The sequence below is a fragment of the Acipenser ruthenus genome, chromosome 26 (genome assembly GCF_902713425.1).
Source record: "Acipenser ruthenus chromosome 26, fAciRut3.2 maternal haplotype, whole genome shotgun sequence".
Taxonomy (NCBI): Eukaryota; Metazoa; Chordata; class Actinopteri; order Acipenseriformes; family Acipenseridae; genus Acipenser; species Acipenser ruthenus.
The window spans coordinates 3634598-3657918 of NC_081214.1; the positions used below are offsets into that span (position 1 = coordinate 3634598).

Below are 23321 nucleotides of genomic sequence, written 5' to 3' on the forward strand. Positions count from 1 at the left end.
GTATAACTGGAATGCAGCACACCCCAACAATGTATTTCAATGCACCACCAGCTTCAAATAACATGCACACCAGCCAAGTGTTACAATGACTTTATTATTGTTATTATTAATAGTGTTCCTAATTGTACTATAAAGTATTACAGTTGAAAATACACAAAGCATGTATTCACATAAAGCAGGAATGTTTACAGCAACAGCAGAGTCCAGATTAACCAATATTTTAACAAGCAGATAACTCGCAACACAGGGCCGTGCCATCACATTATCCGTTTAAAATGAATGTCACGTTTCTGCAAAAGATCTCCCACCCCCCTCCACCCAACTGTGGCTCTCCTAATCCAAGGACCCTACAGCGTGTCCTACTGGGGGAAAAAAAAAAAAAAAAAAGGTTTAGCAGTGCCCCCAGTATACCTCCCCCAATTTACAGTCACTTGTGGAGTTTTTTCAGTTAGAAGCACGTTCACAATGCCAACCTGAAGATTCTCTTTGGTGACTTGGCCAGAATGGACAAGGCTTCTGTTTTGTTTGGATACACAGACCATGCTTTGGTTTTTTACTTTCATGAAGTTTCAAGTAAAGAACATTAGAAATCCATCGCATTCTTATGCTGCGTTAAAGTGAAGAAAAAAAAAGACAAGACAGAGACGAGCCATCTTGTGTACGACCCAGATCAGAGGACTTCCAGAATCTTTGTAACAGTACGAACGCAACGAAATATACCTGCAGAATACACAGACATAAATAATCTGAACAATGAAGAAACAAGAAAACATTTTTTTTTACAGATGTACCACTATTTATTTATTTTTTTAAATTGGTTTAGGATTGTTTTTGTGCTCTTAACCATTACAGTAGCCAGTATTCAGACCACACATTTTTAAGCAAACCCCACTGCCGAGACCCGAACCCGACTTCCTGCACAGGGAGGCGCGGGCAATCCTTAGAACTGCCTGCTCTTTTACATCGGTTTCTACAGCAGGGTTTGCAAAGAGCAAGCGCTGCAATAGCTAGCCCTGACTGTGAACTCTCCCTTTCACAGCTCTGTTCATGTGCGTCCGTGTCTCCCCACCCCTGTGCTGCTCCTTTGTAGTGTAATCTGTGTTCCGACAGGACTCCTCGATTAGAGCAGATAAGCATGAGAAGGGAACTCCAAAACAGATTAAAACAGGGAAGCTGCACTTTAAACAAAGAGCACATTATTGATGTCCTTCCTTGCCATCTGGCAAGGTGCCTGGGGTGCAGCCAACAGGTGAGCCCTCTAGCTTCTCACTGGCCCCTGCATCTTCTAAGCTGTACAGTGAACTGCTGGCCATCTCAAAACAGCTGTTACATACATGGTTTACCAATCAATAGTTTGGGATCCCTGCAAAAGTTGAGTTGACTGTCCCGGTAAAAACATGGCAAAGTGTAGTACAGCACAGTGAAGGCTAGGTAAAACACACATGCTGAACTGCAGGAAGTAAGGTTTAGCATTGTAAAAAAACATGGTTAACCATGACAAAGTCGCAAATTTACCAAGGGCCAGATAAAGTGATCACTGTAAAAGTGTATGCTAGCTGATCAATTGTTTCCACTTTCATAGCGACCAATAAAAAGGCAGAATTTTTCATTGAGAAGCTACAGCAAGCCCTGACTTCAACTCGTCCAGCAATGCCAATGTTGGAACTGGAAGTACCCAGGACCCCAGAGACGACGCCTATTTCTACTGGAAGGCTCAAACACTGGAGCCTGGAGGTAAAGCGAGTTCCAATCTCAACAGGATCTTTGCAGTGCTGAAACCACACAAGTGGCAAAAGCACAATAGAGTGGAGTTAAATTTGTTCCGATAGAAACAATTACCAGGAAGTCATGCGTTTATTGTATTTAGCCTTTAGTTAACCTTAACTTTTTTATTTTTAATCTTCCCTACCCAACCCAGGCAAAAAATCTTAGAGACAACAAAAGCTGAACTCAACACAGATGTACTGCCCTGATCTTAAAGACCAGAGCCCCTGCTGAAGAACTGTATACAGTACTGAGCAGCTGCGTTTCTTTCTATTCCAGCACTGCATTTGCTAAAATAAGATGACTTTCAGGGCATGGAAGAACAACAAACAAACAGCCGAACACAGTGATACAATTCTCACATGCATAAATCAGGTGATGGGGAGAACAAATCACATTCAATGCTCAATTTGCGCCACAGTATCTGATCCATTCTAGCGAGACACTGCAGTGTTTCTCACAGAATCAGGCAAACGTGTTCAGATTTGAGTTGATAAACTGCGGTACACAACCAGGGTCCCCTATGGCACTAATTGAACATCACATTCTTCTTCCCCAACGTCTACCTGCCATGTAGCATTGCAGAACTGTCGCTAAAGATGTTTTTCTGTTCCAGTGTCATAAATACACAGTCTGCCTTTATAATCACCCTGCATAGGGGAAGCAGTGCCCTTTGCTACACTGGGTCCCAATAGAACAGAACAGCCGTGTCCAGTCAGCTGTTGAATAATCCTGATTAAGACAAAGAGTTTAAAAAACATTCAGAAACTGAACCTCAATCCAGGCATGTCAGACTTGCACACACACACAAATAAAAACAATAAATATCACTCTCTTTACAGAACTTGAGTGTTCCTTTTTAGTAACTCTTCAGGAAACAAATCTGGGCTAGTAGCTTCTCTTTTTTTCTTTATCCTGTTCTGATGGTGAACGCAGCAGCAGTAGGGTGAGATGTGGGGGGGGGGGTACCCCAGTCCGTCTCAGTTCACAGTCTCTTTTTGATGAGCTTCTCCAGTTTGCGGATCCTGGATGACTCCTGCTCGGGGGTGGGTGTGCTGTAGGTCAGACAGGGGGCGCCCTCTGCTCCCGAGGGGGGTGTGGGCAGCCTCTGTCTGAAGAGCTCCAGCATGCTGCTCTGCTCACTGCGCTTCAGGCCCTGTGGAGACAATCCAGGACATAGCAACAGCTAGAATACAACACGTCAAGTGCAGGGCGTCTCTTCTAGTCATAAGTGATGCAGCTAATGTTTTCTAACAGATGTCCAGGCAAGCAGTTTTCATGACATAGCCAGAAGCATGGCCCAGGGTCTCCCTCCATGAGACCCCAGTTGGCAGTAATACCCTCCTCTGCATCAATAACAAAAACAGCAAACAGGAAGTCAGTCCAGTCCCTTACCTTCATGTCAAGAATCTTCTGGAATGTTTCAGGGTTTCCATCAGCGAGGAGTTTGATGTAATTATCCACAAAAACAACTGAGGGCTCGTGAGGGGCCATCACCACCTGGGGGGGGGGGGGTAAAGTACAATTATCAGGACTTCAAAGGGTTAAAACAATGTATAACATTAAAACCCGACAACCGAACAGTAGAAATGGAATACACACACATACACACACACACACACATTACATGCATGTGCATAAACATATCGAAAAATAAATTAAAAACAAGTTTTGGGCTTCTTTCTTTGAACATCGCTCCGGTGGAATACAGTTTGGAACAAGATCAGATAATTTTCCAGGACTAAAACAGCATTTAACAAGCGGGACACATGCTTCACAGAGCTCGACCCCCTCCTCTTTAAACCGCAGGGGGGTAGGAATAGCAGGGACGGCAGGGAGTTGGAGGGAGAGGGGCTGGGAGTGCAGTGTGGATTGTCTGGAATTCACAAGTCCTTCCCCTGCACTGACTGATTTACTTAGCAACTGTCCTGGACCAGAGCCAAAGAAAATCCTGAGGGGCCTGTTGTGGTTACCTTGTAAAACCCAATGCCTGGGGCTGCCTTTCCATTCACTCCCAAACACCCACCGCCAGAGGGAGGGGAGAAACAGAGAGGGAGGAGGGGGCAGCCACGTCTCAGGAACAAATCTGTCATTTTGATTTCTTTTTTATTGAAGTCCTCGAGGCATTTTGCCATTTTTGATGCGGTTTAATAGGTACGTGATACTGAGCAATTCATTCTTTATGAAGATGGTGATGTCTTATAAACTAAGACATGCTGGCCATTGTGAGAAATCAGTCCAGGCTGAGATTATATAATGGATGGGGTTTCTATGTTTAAATAAATACATACTCCGGACCATTTATTTCAAAACGTCGAGCACAAGAGACGCAAAACCATTTGTTTTATAGTTAAACATTTAAAAAAAGCTTAGGACAAACGATTGGTATTTTACAAGAATTTTAAAAGTAGGTTTTCCTGGAAATCTCAAAAGGATGACTATAAATGAAAACAGGTGGTACAACATTGCTATAAAAAGAAAAAATAAAAGGGATTTCCGTCATATTGCACCAACCACACTTAATATTCTGAGCACGCAGTCTTCATGCATAGACATATTTATATATTTAGCCGGGATGAAGGTGTCCTTCAGCCTTCCCTCACAGAAAACCGGAGCAGACTTTAAATAAATATTTTCAATCAGGTTAAGAGACTTGCAGACAGGAAAGTTGGCTGTCATCCAGACAGGACTGTACTGCTGAGACCTTGCCCTGTGGGGCTGGTTTGCAGGTGCCCTGGTTGTCATTAGACAGGGTCCTCCATGTCTCTGGGGATGCTTCTAAGCCAACAGGCTGAAGGCAGGGGGTAGGTGTTAGGGGGTTCAGAGGTATGGGTGCGTGCCATTCACCTCTGGAATCCAGCCGAAGCTGTGTTTACATTGCATAACTCATTGAGGAGCGACAGCTCACCGCTGCGTTTGCGTGTGTTTAGAAAGCAGAGGGTGAAGCAGTAACTCACGGAAGTATCTGGCAGCCACAGCTGACTGCAGAAATCTGAAACACATTCTACAGAATTCAGTTTGAAGCAGTTGCATTTGGAGTCTTATTTCCTTCCCTATACTGCTGCGGTGGGCAACCTTAGCTGTTTACAATCCAGGTCTTCGACCTCAAACACGTCCTTAATTATTAAAATGAAGCAACTAAACTATCTGATCTTGAAGTATGCAAAATTATCTTATTGATGTCCAAGACACCAAATTGCAACAACGGAAGTTAAACAAATTCTGCTAAAGATTGCAGTGGAATTGGTACTTTGTGGGGGGGGGGGGGGGGGGTATTTTCAAAGCTTGGTAACTTATGTTGATTAAATATCTTTTAATAAACTTATGGAACAAAAATAAAAAGCAAAAGCACTAAAAACAGCATCGGCTGCGTAACCAGACAAACGGAAATGAAAAGGAGAGGATTGCGCCACCTTGAGGATCATCTCTGCGCGCGTCATGCCCTTCACCACGATCTTGGTGTAGCTGGCGGGCGCCTTGCGGACCACCTGGGACCCGATGGAGGGCAGATCCAGCAGAACCGTCTTCAAAGAGTGAGTGTCCAGCAGGAGCTGCCAAGAGAACCAAGGAGATGGTGAAAAAGCCACTCCCTGTAATCTAATAACGCTACACAAAACCACACTTGTATCCTGTCGTCGGCTGACCTCTGAGACAGTGCATGAAACGCTAAGTCCATTAATTACAAAAGTTTCACCCTGGTTTTACTGCGAGCTTGACAAGCCAGTGTATAAGTAATAAGCTCAGGATTATTTCTTATTAAACTCCTAATAAAACCAAGAATTGATCAAACTGCTATGCAATGGGAGTCTTATTTCCATCTCCGCTACCTCACAGCAGCGCCATCAGACTTGACACCGACACCAACCTGCTCAGAGATGAATTCATATCACAATAATTCTATACAAGCCATCAAACTTAATATATTATATACACATGATCCTGTAATGCATATTACATCAAGCTTATTGCAATCCAGTTTCTACCTGCTGCACATTCTCTGTCACACTACAGCACTGCTGAGTAACTGATCCAGGCTCAGCCAGTCAGCCAGCACAGACCAGGGCTTTATTCTCAAGACGTGCTCAGCTGAGCTGCATTGAAACAGCTGGATGGCAGCTCAACAGCTGAGCAGTGTGGAGGGGACCCAGCGGGCTGCATTCCGCATACAAAGAGCTGCTCTGTGAGAGCCAGGCCAGACAGGTGTACAGACAGCCCGCACAGCTGTCTCGCTAATCCCAGAGTAAACGCAGATTTCATAAACTAACATTTCAGGGGCCAGGAAAAGAAAAAAAAAAAAATCGGACAAGGAGCTGCGTCACTACCAACGCTTCACGGCTGGGATTTAAAAGTATAAATCGTGGCCTGGGGCTCTTTAATAAATGTAAAATGAACTCTGGTTGAAATGTTATGGAGAACACATCGTGCTAACATTCTCACTGCCTGCGGTATAGGATCTATTCGTTGCAAATGTCTTTAAATACAATGGGCTCCATATTTATATTTCACAAGTAACTCAAACTCTAAACAGACACTGGCAGCAAGATTAAGTACCGAGACCAATACAGAAGACACAGTACATTCCCCCAGTGTTTCAAAATGTTTCAGTTCTGAATACATGCTACTGTCCTTCCTTACTCATTTAGGGTTTTAAAGTGAGTGTACAGACGTGACCTTTTTACCTGCTCTGCTCCCACCATGCTGATTGGCTTGCACCGGAAGAGGTGGTTAATGAACTTGGGAATAAAGGAGCTGGAAAAAGAAAAAAAGAAAATTCTAACATCGGAGCCCTCAGTAAATATGGATTACTATGAATGCAGATGCCTCGACACACTCCAATATGTACTGTGGAGTTAAAGCTACCATTTTATGGTGTGTATTTTAATTTATTTTTGAGATTAAAGACTATGGACCTTAAATGTTAAATCATAAAAACAAGGTAACTGTAGAATACCAAAATATGTACATGCATGGTTAAAATCAGGATGTATGGAGGTGCATGAGTGTGTGCGTGTGTGTGTGTGTGTGTGTGTGTGTGTGTGTGTGTATTTTGTGGTATAGGGCAGGTAAAGTGATTTAGTAATGTAACTTTAGCGCACCCTAAAATAAAGAATTCCTCAGCAACTGCTCAGTGACTGCTATAGCTCCCTGGAGAGTCTGCGCAGCATTATATACCATTTCATGCTAGGAGTTTTCTTGATACAAAAGATAACAAGCAGCCAATCCTGGTTTTACTCAGCCCTTCACAGGATCATACATACTCTGGCGTATCTAAGCTTATAGTAAAGACAGGAACGGATCAACCTGCTACGGAATAGGGGTCTTATGCTCATAACAGCAGATGTCTGCTTGATACAGCACGGGGGAAGGAAAATGTGAGACACAAGCGCATGGGTTTATTTTGATTTAACAAGCATACCTAGTACAGAACGACTGGTGTATTTTGTTACTTTAATAAGGGTAGCAATTAGCAGGACTTACTTGGCGAATTTAATGACGAACTGGGTGAAGTATTTGCGCGTGGAGGCGAGGTTGTCCCGGATGACTGGGACGTTGTGCTTGATGTGCATGATAATGGAGGTGACGTAGGGGCTCTGGTCGCCTACGTGCTCCACGTTCTGCCACGGCATCTGTTAAACATTACAGCGTCAACGCAGGGGATTTGAAAACAAGAACTGCTGGATCCCAGCAGCATTATCTGCACAAACAGTTAAATGCATTGGCTCGGGTGCAGAGCTAGCGGTTACACGGAGGAATCCGGGTGGTAAGAGCGTGAAGACAGGTTTCACTGCATTTATTTATTTATACAGAAAACACGATGGCTTCCATGTGCTGGAATATCCACATTTAAAGAGAAAAATATCACCACATCCTCCTGGAAAAATAAATACCTCCTTGCTAGGGGGAAGACAGACTAATTATTTTCTTTTTAAAAAGATGCAGAGAAAAATACTACAAAGAGTCTGGAGCTATTTGATGTTCGTTACTAAGAACAAATAAATTCAAATTAAAATACAACCGTCATTAAAAAGATGGGGTATCCCGGTAACCTACCTTACTCATGGCAGTAAGTGCAGGATCACAGGCTGCATCCAGGTCCTGCACCAACAACTGGATACTGTTTGAGATCACACTGCAAAACACAGCGTGAAGGGTTTGCTTGTTTATTTAGGGTTGCATTCTCAATACAACAGTGAAAATGCAGCCTAAAGCCGAAGCTTTCTATCATAAAATATATACAGCGTACGTGATCTTCAGTTTTTTGTGTACATTTTAAAAACAAGGGTGAAGGAGTCTGTGTAATGTCATGCCACACTTCTGAACAGTGCTCCAAACCAGTGATCACAAATGCTTAGCGAGTGGAGGACTGCAATAAAAACACATGGCCCCCTCGATGAGACCAGAAGCTCCTCTTTCGCAGCAAGTGTTCTAAATGAAAACACTTGTGACCAAAACTATCTGTCTGGATTTCTCTTCTGTTATCCGGTTGGCGCCATCGGCTCTGTTCCACAACGGGCATCCAGCCGCCCCACAGCCTTCCCAGGCAGCTTGGGGATAGTCGGCAATCCTCTCTCCGCGGAGCGGCTGCCGTCACAACCGTGCAGGAAATACCTGTGGTTTTCCATCATCTAATCAAACATGGCAAACACAGCCCAAACTACAAACTCCATTACATCTAAGTAGCTGGGCTTTAGCAACGGCATAACATTTAGTTGGCATGGTGTCTCAGCGTGCTAGCTGTGTTGTGTGTTCATGGTATTGGTTTAGCCTTCAGGTTTGACACGTCTCCTATTGTGCTTTAGTTTGTGCAAATTTTTACACTGTCAGCAATAACAGAATGGAGACCAGAAAGGCCCTTACTTGCTGAAGGTGTCCATCTCTCCAGTCAGGTTTATCCTCTCGACCAGGATCTTATCAACCTTCTCCTTCAACTTCTCTTCAAGCTGCATGAAAAAAAACACAACTAGAGCATATCAGACTCCAGACTTTTCAGATCACTCTCTCTACACACCACGCATATTCCTCCAGGTAATCTGCATGTTCTCTTGCTCACCTGCTGCGTGGTGGCCAGGCAGTACTCGGCTGTGCTGAGGATGCTGCAGACCAGGCACAGCTCGTCCACAGAGAACTTGGCTGCCTCCGGACCCTCCTTCTCCTTCAGGAGGCTGCTGATGGTCAGCCCCCCGCTGCTGCTGCTGGAGGTCCTGAAGCAAGAACCCAAGAGAGAGAGGGGAGCTGATCAGCAAGTACCACTCACTGGGATTTCAGTATATATAACATAATTAACAATTGAATTAAAATCGATTAGTTTCTACATATGAAGAGCATGGAGCATAAACTGTTTAGGTCAAAGTTTGTTTCTGTCATCACGTGTTGTACCCCACAAGAGGTGTGTGTGTGTGTGTGTGTGTGTGTGTGTGTGTGCATGTCTGTGCGTGTCTGTCTGCCTGTCTCTGTGCTCCTCGGATCCCTGCCTCCGCACTCACTTGGGCAGGTTCCCGGAGAGGATCTTCCAGGCATACTCGCGCAGGTACTTCTGGAAGATGGTAGAGAGGGCGATCATGGGCTCTCCAGTGCTGAGCAGGGAGCACTGCACCATGCACTTCTTATAATAGACAAAGAGATCAGCACAGCTGGGCAGCACGGCCCCCGCGTCGTCTGTGCTGGACTTGGGGGGACCCTGTGCTCGGAAATCAGCCACGAAGCGGTCAATCAGCTCCCCCAGGTTCCTAGAAGGGTAGGAAAAGTCTTACAATGTAGAACGAGCCATTCTGTTTGACAACTGCAGTCATATTAACCAAACCTGCATTTTGAGATGGAACTATGCAAAGGCTTTTGCAAACTGAATCTGTTACAGCAATGGAAAGTAATTTCAAGTAAAGCTACAAAAAGGCACCACTGCTGTGATAACGCATATAGGCGGATCTATTAAGTTTGCATCTCTCAACGCCTGTGCACTTGGCATTTAACAGTAGAGTGCATCTGAAGCCATTTACTCAGAGATCAGAAAACTGGAGAAAACAATAAAACCAACCCAGAATTTCATTCTGTTGCCCAAGGGAAGGTTATAGTAAAATATCCTGCTCCTCCAGTCTTGCCACTTGCACATGAAAAACTGAAATTAGACCCTGCATGCTATCCCTTACACACATCCCACAATGCCGTGTTAGAACAGGCAGGGCTGGGACAATCTGCTGGTGAGGCAGTTTTCACTGAATTCAAACTGTCTGTGGTTAGGTAGCTAATGGGAAACATTTCTGGTTCAATAGAGAAAAAAAAGAAATAAGTTGCTTTCCTTCTGTTGGAAGAGGCACTGGAAAGGGGCACCAAGGCCCTGGGATTTTACCCTGTGGGATATGATACTGTTTGTATTATTGAAAGACACACTGCACCGCCCAGCCCACGCAGACAGTCCCGTTTCACTCACCTGTCCTGCGACTCTATGTAGACGTAGAGATGGGGCTCAAAGCACTTGGACATGATGCCATGGAAGGGGTTGTCAGGGGCTTTGGGCTTCTTTGGCTGAGGTGGGAAAAACATTAACAGGGAGATACCATAACCAACTTGCATACAGAATCCTGTATCAAGACTTAAGAATAAAGCAAAATATAAAAAGAATAAAATGTATCACTGCTATAGCATAAAAATTATATTATCTATGAAGATATTTAATGGCTGCCAAGCTGAAATCGATCGCGGTGCTGTCATTTACTGAACCCACTTCAAAACCAGTATATGCGAGATCCTGATAAAGTGGGCTGCGCAGATCCTGTGTTTAAGACAGTGGTATGAAACGGCAGCTCACCTTGTCCATGTCCCCGTCCCTCTCCAGAGCGGACTCATCGCTCCCGGCCTCGTCCTCCAGGAAGGGGTTTGTCGAAGGAGGGGGCAGCTCCGGCTTCTTCTGTCAAGTACAGAAATAACTTAATTGATTCACGTGAGACTGCAAGTGCAGGATGGCATACTGAACATGGGACGAATTCAGAGGCTTGTAGTGCTACTGCTACTGCACAGGGAAGAAAAAAAAGGAGGGGTTGACTGCTCAAATTCCTGGCACCTGGTCATTTCAATAATCTACCCAAACAAGGGGAGTTCCGAAACCCAGGACCGGGTGCAGGCAAGAGTTCCTGACCCGGTTAAAAGTAATTCATACGGATATCAGACATCGCTTCTGCACGAATGTAGAAAGACAGACAGTGCAGATGCATTTTTTGCATGTGGCTAGACATAAGATCCATGTTGGCATGGTGCTGGTTTAAGTTTCATTTCACCCCACCCTCCCCAAAACTCATTGCCAACATGCCCCCCTTACCCCGCCACCGTCTCGCAGAGTGCTGCCAGAGAAGCGCTTGGCCAGCAGCCCCTCGAAGTTCGTGGTTCTCTGGATGGCAAAGAGAAGCAGCTTCACCTCGATCTCCTTCGCTCTCGTTCTCATCAGCTTTGCCAGCTCTATCCTGGAGAAAAAAAACATACACACGTATGTATTTAAAATCTATTTATCCTATAACCAGGTATAAATTAAAATCGGGTGGGGTCACAGCATCCTTAAACCCTGTAAAGACAGCAAACGTCACCTGGTGATGTGACAGAACTCCACAGCGATGCGCTCCGTCATGCACCACTCCCCCGGGAACATGCGCCCGTACTTCTCCTCGTAATCCACCAGCTGCCTTTTGATCCAGGCGTAGCGCCGGTCAATCTTATCCAGCCAGGCCACCTGGAATAAACACACAGACTTTAAAAACAGCCCAACGAAACTGTGGTGCAGCTCAGCCAGTCCAAAACCAAAAAGCTGGCAATACACAGAAGTAATGTCATCTCTCAAGTAAAAGGTTGGACTCAGTTTAATAGCAGACATGTTTAGAAGTATGCGAGTGAAATAGCAGTAGGGGGTAAGTGGGTGGCTATTAGAGGGACCCAGCCTTATAACCAGTTCATGTTTTAAAGCTAGGACTGTACTGCATACTCTCTTGTACGTCTCACAGCCAACAATCGTACTCACATCTTGGTTTTCCTGGAAGAGAACCAGATATTCGGACAGGTGCTGCCTGATGAACTTTTTGATAATTTCTTGTTTGATTCGGGGATCAAGGACATTGGCTACGAGGCAGGCGTCCCGCAAAACGTTACTGGGACCCCCGGGTCGCTGGAGAGGAGAAGAATCGAAAGAACAGCTTTATTCATTCTTATAAATCATCAGCATTAGTATTGTGTTCTTATCTTTATCACAGTTTTTTTCTTTGCTTTGCAATTTGGTACCAAGCTACTATAAGGATGCAGCTTAGGCACCATTATTTCAATTTAATACCAGGGTTTGTTAAACGTGTTTCTTTTTAGTACTACTATAATGCTTGATGGTAAAATGCAGGGATGGTAAGAAGACTCCTATTGCATAGCAGTTCACCCATTCCAGGTTTTACCACAAGCTTGATTAGCCACAGTGTATAGGTAACAAGCTCAGGTTTGTCTTATTAAACTCATGCTATGCAATGGAAGTTTTACTTCCATACCTGACATGGTTTAGGTCCGCTGATTTTATATGATTCTAATAGCATTAGAAAGATAGCAGTGACCCAAGGGAGCAGCTCAGCTCCTTTACCTTGGTTCCTTGCAAAGGAAAAGCCTCTTCAAAGTCTGCCAGAATCTGCTGTCCCAGTTCAGTCTGAGCAGCTTTTACTCTAAAGAAAAAAAACAAAAACAGCAATCAGCACCATAACTAACGGGATATAGTATTGTGACCCTTCCCCATAAGTGCAAATGGTGAAAAAGAAGTCAGATTCGAGTTACTATTATCAGCATAATTTCCTCTGCCAAAGCATATCAGTGTGTAATAGCAACCCTATCCACCTTCATAATGGAAAGGAGATGGGGTGTCTTCGGTAAGCATATCAGCTCCTCTTGGCTGTAAAACTGGACACAAAAAAAATAAAAATAAAAACAACTAAAGTACAGCGCTGATGGGGCTAATGAGGCATGAACATGGATTTTAAAACTTTTATCACTCCCATAAACTGATAATGCACGATTATAAGAAGATGATAAAGATGTAGGTTATTCCCTAATGGGACCAGCCTCCTGCAAAAACACTCCGATTGCATGAACTGAAGGCTCAGCTAAGAAAGAAGCACGGACGCCGTTTGCATTCCCACAGAAGCCAACACACAGAGCAAGTCCTGGCAGAATCTCCGAGCTGTCTGTGAGGCTCTCCATCACCACTTCCACTGGCCTGGGATCAAAGGCAAGACAATCAGGTGCAAAGAGAATGAAGAGACAGAGACGAGACAGGCAGTGCCAGTCCAGTGCTTCTCTGCCAACCCTGGGTGGAACTTGGGCACCAAGTCAAGGGTGGGCTTGAAAAACACATTGTTTTTTACAGTCTGACTTTAGACACCTCGCTGCTTAAGTCTTATCTGGCAAGGGAGGGACAGAGGGAAAGTGGGAGAGAGGGACAGCATCAAAGGGAATCGAAGGCTGGGAAGAAATTAGTCAGAAAGCTTTGCCTGTTTTTGTGCAAATGTTATTATAGAGTTGCAGACTAACAGGGGGGTCTGCAAAATAATTCCTCTATTGACCTCTAACTTCAACTTTGAGACTGTAACAATCTATATTTTGCAGATAAATAACATTGGCAAATGCTTATGTAGCAATTCCAGGTTTTCAGTGACAAGTCAAAGAGTTTTCATTTGCATTTTTTGGTTCAGACCAAGGAAAACACCCTACAGAATAAAAGGGTCATTACAATTTGCTACTGTTAGATCTCATCTCTTATATAAATAGAGTCGAATTTGCATCCTGAATTATAATCTGGGATTGATTACTGTAACATTTTCCAGTAGCTTATTGTTTACCCCACCGTTCATAACAAGTGCCATTTTCTGGCAACCAAGAAACCGCACTGGCTTTCCCCACAACACAGACTCACGAGGATCCAGCCTGACATCCTGCTGAGAGAAGAAGAGGCTGAAACAGCCCTATTTTTCCCTTGTAGACAAACTGTTACGTCTGAACTCAAATACTTTCCAGTCCCCCCATCCCCAAAGCCTGCAACTCATCTCTGAAATGCTTGTCAAGTGTGGGTTTAAAAACAGTAATTATACAGATTTCTTTTTTTCCTTTAAAATGACTACCCGCTGGAACGGTATTTTAAGATAAGACAAGGATCTGCTTTCTGGAAGCAGCTTTTCACTCCATTGACCATCTCTAATTATTATGGGGAGTCATTTCCTAGTGAAACGCATCAGTGCAGAACGGCTGGAGGAACTGCCTTCACTGCCACAGAAAACAAATACAAATGTCACTGTATATTACAGCTGATGATGGCTACACAATAGCTGAGGCTCTGGGGTCCTGAATTCACTTAACCAATAAATACTATATATGTGTGCATCAGTTAAATGAATACACAGGATTACATGTTGGACGACATTCCTTATTAGCAGTAAAATAATGAATACAAATCAACAATTTGGGATCTCAGTCCACTACTAACCACCAGACCACACCGCCTCCTTTAGACGCCCTCAGCTTTTTGATGCCCCAGTTCCCACAGTGGGTAGGCAATGAAAGGTCAAGATATTTCAGGGTAGGGAACTACCTCCACCCTTACGTAGGCGAGTTGATGAGCCAGGATTGGGTATCATGATGATTAGGATAGAAACTGCTGGAAGGTTGTGTACACTGTTGAAGATCAAGCTCACCCACTCAGCAGAGAGTGTTTTCTTAGAGAAAGGTTGCTGGGTAGTGTTAAAAGGACTTGGTAGAGGAAGCAGTTAAACATTGAGCAGGGCTGTGGAACTTATATGACATTGCGCTGACACACACACATGCTGTGCCCACTCTGTCATAAACTGGTGGCTTTACAATCCATTTTCAGTGTCCATAGCAAAGCACGCTAGGCAATGTCATTGGAAACGTGTCTTGCTTTGTGTTTTAGGAGGACCACAACACCAGATAGCAAGACAATTACTGGGAGAGGGAGAGGGAGCTAATAACTTGTGTTTAGAACCTAAATGAAAACTAAAAAAACAACAAACAATCTGATATGGGACGCTGAGCACAACTGCCTTGCATTATTGTGGCGCAAGGTTTCATCACAGGACGCAGTTACAAATACAGGGCATTTAATAATTCAGCACTGCGTTGAGGGGGTGCTTTTGGACCAAGGCGAGTACATCTGAATGAATCATGAAGAAGACAGCAGCAGCTCAGCACCGCACGCAGCTGGTACCTTTCTGAGAGCTGGCGGATCTGTGGGATTCCCATGTACTTGTGGAAGTGCTCCAGCACATTCACCACCCCCTGTAGCAGGTTAGCCACCTCTCCGTACTGCCTCCGTCGAGTCATCGCCCTGCGGGAACACGAGGAGGAAGGGTTACAGCGGGGCACTCCCTGGGCAGCAGCACAGACACATCGCAGGGGCCACATGATGCCAACCCCGCGAGCCACACTCAGCCGACACAAAGCTGCTTCTAGCGTGACTCATTTTCATAGAGGTTAATTCCAATGAAAAAAAGCACACATTCCTTTCAGATTTGTATGAGTAAGTAAGCTCAGTAATGCAACTGTAACAATACCAAACTTATTTAAAGCACAGGGATGGAAAGAAGACTCCCATTGCATAGCAGTCTGTGCATTCCTGGTTTTATTATGAGATTAATAACACACATCATCAACAGAGCTTGTCCCCTGTACATTGTGGCTAATCAAGCATATAATAAAAACTGGAAGGGATGAAACTGCTATGCAATAGGAGTCTTAGTTCCATCCCTGTGTTGTAAACAGACTACGTATGTATAAGAGAGGGAGGGGCACCTACTCTAGAGAGTCCACCCCCCCGGCCAGCATGTGCAGGTGGTTCAGCGTGGTGATGGAGGTGGTCAGGTGACGCTTGGCGTGGTCCAGCTGTTTGATATCCCGGGTGATTTCTTTAACCTGCAGGGAGAGAATAAAATCACAACAGGGGAACGGAGAACAGTGTGGTACCCAAGAATCAAAACAGCCTTGACCACAACTGAGCTAGCAGCCCTGCACTTCTATGAAAGATTTCAATGGGATCTCTTACTGCCGCCGAGTGAACTGGGCCTCGGCTAGTATGAAATATAGAAGTCTGTGCTGTTATGGAGTCCTGGCAGATATATTAACTATGGTTATAGCTGAGGAGCGTGCCGCGAAATACGAATTTCAGAGTCACCTTATTTCGCTTTATATTACCGTCAAAAACTGGCTTCTGAAAAACGTAGGAAAACTCGATAACCCACGAACGTTTCCGTTTCGAGAACACGGTAATAGGACGCCGAGGACAGTTTAACGAGAGAAAATGAAATTGTTGGTTATCAAGTTTTTCCAGGAGAATTGGCACATGCCCGTTTGTTTTTCGATGCAAGCTCATCTGAACCCATTATAACTTAACTGAAAATGTACCTTCTGCTTTGGTCACGTACCATTTGCTCAGATTTCTCTGCCTTGTCTTTAATGTCCTTAATTTTGCCGAAGAGCTGCTGGATGGCTTTCTGTGCCTCTTCAAGAGCCTGGAACGGAAAAACAAAGCGAGTTCAACAGTAACCCGGTGTCATCCACTTCATAGTGCAAACAAAATATATATATATTTTAGTCTTCAAACCTGGCCATCTACAAAATGACATAAGCTTCTGGCTTGAGATCTACTCATTATCCGTATGCCAAAACCTGGCATAAATCAAAAACAATTTCAAATCCATATGGCAGATATAATAAAATAAAACTTGACTGTTACTTGCCTGTCACTTACAGGATGGAAGTATAACCCTTGTATTTACCAGCAGGCTTGTGGCCGGTATACTGCCATGGGTCTGATAAAAACAGGCAAGGGCTGGGAGGGAAATGTGTGCCAGCTCAGCATTTCTGCATTGGCCAGAGGTATTCAAATGAATCGGAATGACTTTATGAAAAGTACTAAGTTTTTTTTCACTGCTGTATAGGTTTGGCAGCGGCTTCACAGAGCTGCATGTCGAAGCCGCTTGCTGTAGGATGTTTATATTCTGGGATCGCCAGCCCAGCATAATAACTCTCCTGGTCTTTTTTTTTTTGTCCTGGATCAAAATAGCTATTATCTTTTTGTTTTTGTGCAGCATTTAGTATGTTGCATATAATTCAAATGAAATTGAACTACAGGAAAGCTCAGAATGCGAAAGAGAAATAATAATCCATTTGTTCATTAGTTTAAAATCCTAAATCATAATTTGCATTGAACGGTAACACAAAACAAATAAGTGAACCAAATATTTATGCAAGACCAACAACCGGATGATGATACAGAATTCGTCATTGCAAAAGTTCCACTGTGCTTCACATGCGTGCAAAAAAGCGGAACACACCCTGCAAAGCATCTAACAATAGCCTGCAAGGAACTGGAAGCTGCACAACATGCTGGACGGGAATCTCTGCTATTGCTATTAGCCTTTCAAATCCTGAGCAGTTAGAATTTCCCATGCACCAAACACAGGGGGAAATTGCTCATATCAGCATCCCCAAGTACAACACTGTAGGCTGCTTCTTTTTACAGCCAGCAGGAATGTGAACAGCTGGGACCAGCTGGCTTTGGAATTTAACACTTTAAGAGTCCTTTCAAATAATAAAAAGGGGATATTGGTTTCTCTCTTCTCAGGGTGGAAACGGAGGAACTCCATGAACCTCCCGCGTTGGGTATGGGCTCGTTAACTCTTCCCACGCCACATTTTGGGGAAAAGAAAACATCCCTGCGATACAGCAGCTCTGGCATCGACATAACAAGCATTCTGATCAGTGGGAAGGGGAGGGTGAACGGTCCTCAGGGATCTAATTATAAATGGGTTGGAGCGGAGGGACCAGGAAACAGTGCTGCTGTTTTAATAGAGCCGCAGCAGAGTGGTTAGGAACTGGGAGACAGTGCGGCTGAGTGGTTAGGAACTGGGAGACAGTGTGGCTGAGTGGTTAGGAACTGGGAGACAGGGCGGCTGAGTGGTTAGGAACTGGGAGACAGTGTGGCAGAGTGGTTAGGAACTGGAAGGCTGGGCAGCCGAGTGGTTAGGAACTGGGAGGCTGGGCGGCTGAGTGGTTAGGAACTGGGAGACAGGGCGGCTGAGTGGTTAGGAACTGGGAGACAGGGCGGCTGAGTGGTTAGGAACTGGGAGACAGGGCGGCTGAGTGGTTAGGAACTGGGAGACAGGGCGGCTGAGTGGTTAGGAACTGGGAGACAGGGCGGCTGAGTGGTTAGGAACTGGGAGACAGGGCGGCTGAGTGGTTAGGAACTGGGAGACAGGGCGGCTGAGTGGTTAGGAACTGGGAGACAGGGCGGCTGAGTGGTTAGGAACTGGGAGACAGGGCGGCTGAGTGGTTAGGAACTGGGAGGCTGTGCGGCTGAGTGGTTAGGAACTGGGAGGCAGTGCGGCTGAGTGGTTAGGAACTGGGAGGCAGTGCGGCTGAGTGGTTAGGAACTGGGAGGCAGTGCGGCTGAGTGGTTATATCCAGTGGACTGGGAGGCAAAGTGACCTAGTGGCCGGAGCTGAATTACTGGGAAAGAATATGGACTAGTGGTTAGTGCTGAAGGACTGGAAGGGACTGCGGCTTAGTGGTTAGAGCTAACAGACTGGAGGGCAGTGCAGTCTAGTGGTTAGAGCTGAAGGACTGGGAAGCAATGTGACTAAGTAATTAAACTGAATGATTTCCAAGCAGTGTGTTCTTGAGGTTAGTGTTTCGGAAGCAAAAACCAGTGTGGCCTGGGACAGAGATGTCCGTGTGACCAAGTATTACACTAAGAGTGCGTTCTAGTAGTTAAAGCATAGGGACCGACAGACAGTGTAGTCTTGTTATAAGTGCTTAAGAAATTTCCAGTTTGCCCAGAAATACCTCTCCAACAGAAACACAGCATGACTGAACTAAAACGACCTTAACATACACCTCCCAAAAACTCCTTGAACAGCTTGTGCTGGACTATTAGCTGCTTTATGTTTTCCCAGAAGCTACCTACAGTAACACAAAAAAACAACCAACTACTGTACATGTGGTATTCATTTGTGGCTTAAAGACATTTCATCCTACAGACATCCAGAAAGCTTTTCCAGACATCTTTCTTGAACCACAAAAACCCTGGAGATGCAAAGCATTTCTAATCTGGGTCGCCTTCAGGCTGGCATCCTATGAAATCGAGTTAAAAAAAAAAAAAAGGAAAGTTTCTCCACTTTTTTTTTTCACTGGAGCAAAAAAACAGCCAAATATGACTTATCAAGCAATTGATATCATCTCCTACTGTTTACTACAAGGGCTTGTCAATTTCATGGGCTGGCCTCTTTGAAGCAGTTGTTTCATCTTCTAACCCCCTCCCCTGTTCCCTCCAACAGCTAAAAATATCAACTGGCCGTTCCCACAGCTGTAGCCTGCTCTGGCTATGCAGTCAATGTCCCCGTGAACCCCTCCCCTTTCTAGATATTACACAGGCTAAACAAAGGAGGAAATTGTCTTTCCATCCCCGCTCCTCTCGATCTGTAATCCACACCTCACCCCGCTTCCATCTGGGAAAGGGATTTTCCTCTGCGCACAATGGAAAAAGCAGTGGCGCTGCGACAGGGCTGGCTGCCGGAGTAAAGGAAGCACATTCCGACGAGCGGGACTGTCCACATTCCGGAGGTGAACGACCACAAGCACTGCAGCCCTGACTGTTTGCTCCATTCTGGCTGGAAAACATGTCGATCTGTGATCTTCCCTCATCGTGAGCAACAGATTCCTTTACTCTACATAAACTTCACGGCTAAATAGGATATACATAAGAGCATGCATACACCTTGAATTTGTTCTGCAGCTGAGGTGACACTTTTCACTGGATTTTTATTTTAAAAATACGACAGTTACATGACAGCATGGCCTGTGCAGACAACCCATCATTCGCAACAAAGATAATACAAATTGTTTTTTATTGTGTGAATGTTGTAACGTGTGTGTGTGTGGTTGGAAAAGGGCAGTATTTTTCTAGTATAGTGAGCTCATAAAAGTAAATAAATACTTGGATATTGCTTTAAGTCCATCCCTTAGGTGTTGCACACAAAAGTTAGATGCCAGCCCACTGTACACAGTCGGATTGCCCTTGCTAGGTCTCAAACTCACAACCATCCACACAACATCCCAGTGATCTAACCACTAAAGCTACTTGTCTCCCCCAAGCACAGTAGCTAGAGATGCAGTGGGACCATGCGAGAAGCATTCCTTGTGCTCTGCATAGCTGGATGCTTCATTCATCACAGCCAGCCCTTGCGAAGCTGACACTTCCACAGACTGATCTTTGTGCAGCACGGCTCTCACATCTGGCAGCACGGCGAACCGCGAGCAATCTGCTACTCTCATTTACTCCTCCCCCTTCCTTTCATCCTGACCCAGACAGGCCAGCCTCCCAGAGGTGCAGGAGTGCACTGATCTTCCTAATGCTGTGCAGCAGGCCAGCCAAGCAGGGCTAGCGACTGTCATTCTGTAATGTGGTGCTGCAGACCTGGACTCAGTTACAATTACAGCAGCACGGTTTGCTGAAATTACAATTACACTGTGTTCAATTACAATGATGCTGCAGTAATACTAAAAAGTAAAAAAACAACTGCACACATTAGCATGTTTAATCTATGTATTCTAAACAGCTCAGCAATAATCACAGCTACATACAAAGAAGCATACTATAGAACTTTTTTTAAAACAAACTGGGGGTCACTAAAAGTGGTTGAAAATAGAGAATAAATGATCTCTCAATGTAAACCGCAACGTGAAGATGCGAATGACTGAGCTTGGAAAGCGGCGTAACTGAACTGGAACGGTATATCTTATAATTACAACTGGAGCTACAATTATGCAGGTGTGCCGTAGTTCAATTACAAATTACACAACTGCGATTGTACTTGAACCCAGATCTGCTGTGGTGTGAACCAGCACCCAGCAAACAAGGGGAAGGACAACACAAAAAGTTGTGCTGCGCTGCCCCCTAGTGTATATAAAATAAACAACAATCTATAATACACGTGGAAGTTATTTAGAGAAAGGGGAACCATGTTTAGCTTGCATTACAGATGGCTAATTATTGTTAGTATAAGGACCCAGATTGTCTCATTCCTAACACTGCTTTACTAGAGAACGATAATTCAAGACAGACCTGTCTGCCATCCTGCCCCACGTTGGTCTGCCCTCTCACAACCGTTCTGATGTTGTCATCCAGACGTCTGGAAGAGAAGGGAAAACTTGAATTGCAGCAGGGACAAACAAACGGGGGAAAGAAAGCACATCTAAGTATAGAGAGGGTTTTGCTTACCGGATTTTAAAGCGAATCTTGTTCACGACATCATCTATGTTGGCCAACGACTGCAAATTGAAATAATAAAAGAGAGCTTTTAAATACATATACATTCAGAAAAGAAATGACAAGCAAACAAAGATATTTGCATATTCTGTGTTTATCAATTACTGTTTAAGCAAAGTTAAAGAAAAAAATACACCAAAACAAGCTTCTTTTATCATGTCACCCCTCAAAGAAATTAGCACCTTATACAAATGGAAGCATGACACTCCTTTTAAAATCAATACCAACCCCACAAACCCACAACACTAGAAACATTGCCACCTAGTGGACGTCTGCTCCAATGTTTTGATAGCAACCAAGGTCCATACATTTATTAGTTTGTCTTTGTCAAAATTAGTAGATAGATAGATAGATAGATAGATAGATAGATAGATAGATAGATAGATAGATAGATATAGATAGATAGATAGATATAGATAGATAGATAGACAGATAGATCAAATGTTTTTTTTTAAGAAGCCCAGATCTCTGAGTGACAGCATGTCGGAAGAGGGTGAAATGAAAGCCCGGATATTTGTATTACTCTTACGTGTTCAGTTGGGAAGAGCGTGTTGATATATTCCACAGCGTTGAAGTCAGCTCTGTCCAGGGGGTCCTGGCTCGGAAACACCTGAAATTCATCAAAACAACAGGGTCGATTGCAATGGCGGACTGTTGCGCAATCATCAACAGCAGCAAAGCAGAGGGTGGGCTCTCCTCGGGACCAACTCGATTTAAAAACTACATTCTTAACAGAAGACCGCTCTCTCTGGAGCTCTGGCGGTCAATAACGTTTCTGCATGTCAAGCACCCAGCCTGTATTGCTTCGTCCCAAATACAGTAGCAGGTATTCATCCAGATTGATTATTTGCCAGTAATAGTACGCATATTAATACTCGGCCTACCGCATGGGATCTGAATGCAAAAAGTGGAGGTAGACGAGACCACCCTGACAGCACAATGTAAGATCGGGTCACGTCTCCGGTCTCTCTCATTACCTTTGCAATGAATTCTCCATGTTGGTAAAATGCATTCAAACATATAGTTTAATCTAGCGGTATAATGCAGCTAAGAGGAAGCGCGGCATGCCGTTGTCAAATGTTTGCATTAATGTGAATTTCATATCATGTGGTGTTTATAATCATTTGTAAAATGATGCCGTCCACCAAAACACACGCAGTGATCTGCCACTTTCACTGCTAGTACAGACTAGAGCCGGTGTCGAGCAAGGGTTTTAACAAGACTTTCAACTTCAGCAATGCAGCGCGCTTGACACTTTATCAACTGAAAAATAACAACAATTACTACTAAGAAATGCGTCTCGCAGTTTGTCTTCTTGTGCAGTACTGTAGTTGGTCTGAGACAGAATTGAAATTCCGAGTAGTCAGTCTGACCTATCTAAAGATTGCGCCGTGTTTTATTTGTGTTTGTTTTTTTCTTGCATTCACATTTGCTCACCTGTTCTATCGCCTGCTGGACCTCGGGGGTGAGGTGTAAAATCGCCTCCAATTCATCCACAAATTCGATCTCCTCTTCTTCCATCATTGAAATCAAAACCAGATTCCTCGGCCACTGGACCACTTCCTCGAACAAGGGGGTTGTGGGAATAGGGAGGACTGAACTGATCCGCCCAGCACCGGAGGACGATGGGATAGTGGCGGACTGTATGAATTGCTGCATTTACCTGTGAAGGTGTGTGTATCTGTGTAAAAACTGCATCATGTTAATACTGTAAATAATGCGAGTGTTTCAAACATCTATGCGGATGCAATAGTTTTAAGTTCTTAAACGAAAGCATTTCTAAAATCATATGCATTTAACAAATTACCAATAACGGGTTTTTAAAAGGACTATAGTGAAATCGGTAACAGCACGATCCTTGTGTTTTTTGGTTTTTTTTCGTACGGATTGTTTTATAAATTCAACACAAGTTGAATAAGTAATTAAACCTTATTTAATTTAACATGGCGTACTAGAATTAAAAAAAGTTAAATATTGTGAATACAGTTCCATACTCAAAACCACCACAAGTCCACGAATTGTGGCTCCTGTCGGTGGCCGATACACTCGTAGTGACCGGAATGGCAAATTAAATATTAGAAGATTAAGTAGTTTTCTCTGAGACTATTAAATACAATTACCCTCAATGTTAATTTTAAAAAAATAAACAAAAACAAAACGACATTCGTGTGGATTGTGTCAGTTCTTTACACTCTGAAGATCTGTCTTCATTACC

At 44.2% G+C, this 23321-nt stretch overlaps 1 protein-coding gene across 2 annotated transcripts; it reads right to left on the bottom strand.

The window, feature by feature from the left end:
• Positions 1 to 74: 74 nt before the first annotated feature.
• On the bottom strand, positions 75 to 22780 carry LOC117963396 (vacuolar protein sorting-associated protein 53 homolog). 2 transcript variants are annotated; one of them, XM_059001272.1, is made up of 22 exons: positions 22544 to 22780; positions 21636 to 21716; positions 21059 to 21108; positions 20903 to 20969; positions 16203 to 16289; positions 15578 to 15693; positions 14990 to 15109; positions 12362 to 12440; positions 11765 to 11908; positions 11337 to 11479; positions 11075 to 11216; positions 10568 to 10663; positions 10190 to 10284; positions 9249 to 9491; positions 8816 to 8966; positions 8623 to 8705; positions 7816 to 7894; positions 7243 to 7391; positions 6444 to 6513; positions 5178 to 5315; positions 3160 to 3264; positions 75 to 2920 (listed from the first exon to the last, which is right to left on the bottom strand). In XM_059001272.1, exons 1-22 carry the CDS (start codon positions 22763 to 22765, stop codon positions 2750 to 2752), a joined length of 2631 nt encoding a protein of 876 aa, XP_058857255.1. In that variant the 5' UTR covers positions 22766 to 22780; the 3' UTR covers positions 75 to 2749. The 2 variants fall into 2 exon arrangements, with proteins under 2 accessions (XP_058857255.1, XP_058857253.1); XM_059001270.1 differs by having other exon boundaries at positions 10568 to 10666.
• Between the last annotated feature and the right edge of the window lie 541 nt (positions 22781 to 23321).

Coding starts and splice junctions, on each gene's coding strand:
- LOC117963396 (XM_059001270.1), bottom strand. CDS start 22,765: ATGCAGCAATTCATACAGTCCGCCACTATCCCATCGTCCTCCGGTGCT. Junction 11,480..11,764: donor TCTTCCAGGAAAACCAAGAT/GTGAGTACGATT, acceptor TGTTTATTCCAG/GTGGCCTGGCTGGATAAGAT. Junction 5,316..6,443: donor GCATGGTGGGAGCAGAGCAG/GTAAAAAGGTCA, acceptor TTCTCTTGGCAG/CTCCTGCTGGACACTCACTC.